This window comes from Sycon ciliatum, chromosome 12, assembly GCF_964019385.1.
Source record: "Sycon ciliatum chromosome 12, ocSycCili1.1, whole genome shotgun sequence".
In the NCBI taxonomy this organism is placed as follows: domain Eukaryota; kingdom Metazoa; phylum Porifera; class Calcarea; order Leucosolenida; family Sycettidae; genus Sycon; species Sycon ciliatum.
In genome coordinates this window covers 16,500,154-16,503,915 of record NC_088654.1, presented here as the reverse complement: position 1 = coordinate 16,503,915, position 3,762 = coordinate 16,500,154, and the positions used below count along the sequence as shown (strand labels likewise).

Here is a 3,762-nt window from a genome sequence, read left to right as displayed (position 1 = left end):
TCAAACATATCCAGTTATCCAACACGCCTGATTCCCGAAGTGGTCGGATAAGTGACATTCGACTGTACTTGCCTTAACAGCCCCGACGACGCGCGTCTTGCAGTTTGCCATGCTGGGAAACCAGGCTCTGTACAGCAACAGCTCAGTGATAGCCCTGATGCACCTGCCCACACAAGAGAAGCAAAGGAGACATGCACGCTTGCACAAGTGTGTAACGACAGAGTGCCACGACACGCCAGGGGACGAAAAGTGACCACTGCGGCAGCATGCTCTAAAAGTCACAGTCAGGGCCAGTCTGGGCGCCTCGCCCGAGTGCTCTATGCACGAGGGGACAGAGCGCCTTGTCCGTACATGTACGTGTACTTGCATAGGGAAAATGTTTTGCCATGCCCCCCCCCCCTCCCAAGGCTTAAAACACACATGTACTTGCAACTCACTTTGTACATTGGAGGAGACTGTTCCAGTCGTCCAGCCCGGACTCCAGTATAATCTTGTATGCCAGGTGCCTGGCGTGCTTCAGGAGTCCTTCAGCCACCGATTCTAGCGAGTCCTTCCACGCTTGCACCTGGCAGGAGCAGTATAGGGTATAGTGGAAGAGAGCATTCTGGTTCTCTGCTTCCTGCCACGATAATCTGTTGCTCTTTGTGTGTGTGTGTGTGGGGGGGGGGGGGGGGGGGTGCAGCAGAAGAACCGGAAGAACTGTGGCATCTCACAAGAGTGATAATCTGCCTACACCCTGATGACATTTCTTTTGTTTATGCAGCAAAGGTCACATGTATGCTCAAACTTGATGTTGCAAAATTGGATGACTGCGATGCACCTAAATTGGGGGACAGTCTTGCATTGTTTTCCTGGATAGAAGGATTCAACCCTCTCCCACCCCTCCCTGCCCATTGACTAACCACGAAAGCAGGCCAGTTCTTCTCACTCCCCTCCCGCTCCGCCCCTCCAACTCCGCCCTCCCTACCGCGCCGCCCCCTCCCACTCCTGCCCCGCACCAACTAACCCCAAGAGCATGCCAGTTCTACTCACTCCCCTCCCGCTCTGCCCCTCCCCCTCCCTACCGCCCCGCCCCTCCAACTCCGCCCTCCCTACCGCTCCGCCCCCTCCCGCTTCTGCCCCGCACCGACTAGCCCCAAGAGCAGGCCAGTTCTACTCACTTCTGCTTCTGGCAGGCTTTGTACGAGCTGGGAGTTTTCCTTCAGAAGTCGTGCAGCGTAAAGCGTCTGCTGTGCACCGTCGCTCGTTAGAACAATGTCGCCGCTGGTCGACAGGGTCTTGCTACCGGCTAGCCATTGGCTGTGCAAAGGGAGAAATGAACAACACTAACACAATTACTGAACGAAGAGCCGGAATGCAAAACCCGTTTCATCAATTTCATCACTTTTCAGATACTGTAAAAGCAGAAATTTTCGGTGGTGTAATATTTTCGGTATTCTCCAAAATCGGCGGTTCGGTGGAGGGAAATTTTCAGTAAAACCCGTTTTTCAGGTACGTGTACTAGTACTAAATGTATACGGTACCGACATTTTTGGTGCGTTTTATTTTCGGTAGAAATCGTCCGCGCCGAAGTTACCGAAAATAAAACACCACCGAAAATTTCTGCTTTTACAGTGACACAGAAAACCCTGCGTCACCGCACAAGCAAGTGGTCTCTTTGCTGCCAATTCTAATCCATTGGAAAGGTCTAACAATTGACCGTGTCTCTAACTCTTTTAAAACAGCTGTCCCAATTGTTCCTCTAAACCTCCACAGAACAATTGCCACACCCAGAAAAGCCTGTTCTTCAGTCCATTCACTCTGGCGAGCCCCTTTCTCATATTTTGGCAATTTTTCGTAATTGTATCGTACACGGTGCAGTGCCACGAAATTTGAAATTGAAAAGGGTTATAATAAAGGTTCCTCAGCTGGGGTTTGAAGCGCACAATGTACTGTTGAAAAATGGAGTGAAACGGCCTGGATTTCCTGGTTTTTCGCAATTCAGTGCTTTTGGGGCAAAACCTGGCCGAAATCCTATTTTTGTTACAGCTTGCTTTCTGGAGAAACAGACTTCAGAAACCTAATTAGAAGAGGATTCCATAGGAGATTGCAGAAAAATGCTAAAAACTTTAAAAAGTTTGTAAGAAAGGGTTTACTCCCCACACCGGAGCTCGCGCTATTCCGCCGACTTTACTTGACACTTGACTGACTCACGACTGCCATCCAGAGCACACGAGAAGTCCATCGAACCTTCGACTCGGCAAACCTGCAAGAAAGCACCACTCCCTGCTCAATACACAGTGTTTCGGGGAATTCACCCCTCATCAGTTGAGCTTGAGTAGGCTGAGGAAGATTGTGCCTGAAGAGCACCACTTATATAGTGCTCTCCAGGCACAAACATCACCAGGGATACAAACTTACAGAGAGTTTTTAAAAAGTTTGACGCATTTATGACCAAAAGCTAGAAGTTCATCTTTTTACGAATGGGCTGCTGAGCTTCAACTTTTTGTGATCTTCATACAGTTTTTACCAAAACCTGATTGCTTATTATTTTGAACTGGACTACTACCCAATGTGATGCTTAGGGGGAATTCCCCTACTCACCACCAGATTTCTTCCTTCAGCGTGACGCCGCGCAGGGCGGCCACCTGCTGCAGAATGTATCGCGCTGTCTCAGACAGCTCGGCCGACGTGATGACGGGCATGCCGCCGGCATTGCTGCTGCTGCTGCTGCTTGTTGTATGCGTGCCACTGCCACCACTGCCACCACCTTCAACAGAGTGGCTCGAAGCCCTCTGAGAGGAAGTCCCGGCAGCGGTGGCTGCTGCTGCTGCTGACAGTTGGGATTGGTACAGTGCCAGGTGCCGCTCGTGGAACAGGAACGTTTCCAGGGTGAACAGGTAGACTTCGACAGCGGAGACGCCCGGCACTTCCGGTATGGCCTGGAAGCAGACGGAGTTTAATTGGCATCAACACAGATTTGCGTTGAAAAGAACAGGCAGAATGGGCTTGAAGAAAAGCAGAATAGGATTGAAAAAAATTCACGGTTCGCGTCAGACTCGGTTTCTCTATATAGAGGCCGAGTTAAGGATTGCAAACTGCTTTCTAAAAGCAACAAAACAATGCAGCACTGGAGCGCAACAATCGTAAAAGGAAATTTTCGCATATCCGCGTTTAAGATTTGTTTCTCTTTGCCTTGCCCTATGTAGGTTATTGCCTCTTGCAATTTGTCATTTTGCTTTGCTTTTACTTACTGCCATGGCTGGCTAACGCCCCCCCCCCCCCCCCCCTCTCTCCCTCCATATTGGCCTATATTCCCTGGCCACGGGAAGGTGAAATAAATAAAATAAAATAAATCACCGGCAACAGTTGTACACAGTGGGAATCAAATCCAGAGCTTCATGCTCGGAACGTCTACGCCTTTCTTAATTTTTTTGTAAACCACACACGTCCTTGCAGGACTCGGTGGTGCTCGTGAATCAAAGAAGCCTGAAGCAGCCAGTTTGCCATACATATTAGCTACATGTACTCAATCTGCGGACAGCATGCTGTTTCGTTCTTTTTGAACTCATCAGCGCAGCACAGAGGAAATGAGGCCGAACCTGATAGCAATGGGAATAAAATAAAAAATTAAAAATTAAAAAATTCCAATCAGGCCCGAACGTACATGTATGTAAGCCAAGTCTACAGGAGTTTGCGGACAATTAGAAATGTCTGTCTACACTGGTTGTTTTAACACGAAAGAGAGACAATGAAAAGTGTGCCATTATCGTTTTCTGGCGT

The 3,762-nt window shown here is 49.1% G+C and overlaps 1 protein-coding gene across 1 annotated transcript in view; it reads right to left on the bottom strand.

Moving 5' to 3' along the window:
* LOC135828034 (uncharacterized) overlaps nucleotides 1–3,762 on the bottom strand; it is a 28,544-nt gene continuing 24,782 nt past the window's right edge. The window contains exons 11-14 of the mRNA XM_065340469.1: nucleotides 2,584–2,921; nucleotides 1,161–1,299; nucleotides 438–565; nucleotides 1–163 (exon numbers count right to left, since the gene is read on the bottom strand). Coding sequence (XP_065196541.1) covers nucleotides 1–163; nucleotides 438–565; nucleotides 1,161–1,299; nucleotides 2,584–2,921 — 768 coding nt within the window. The remainder of the gene's footprint in view (nucleotides 164–437; nucleotides 566–1,160; nucleotides 1,300–2,583; nucleotides 2,922–3,762) is intronic.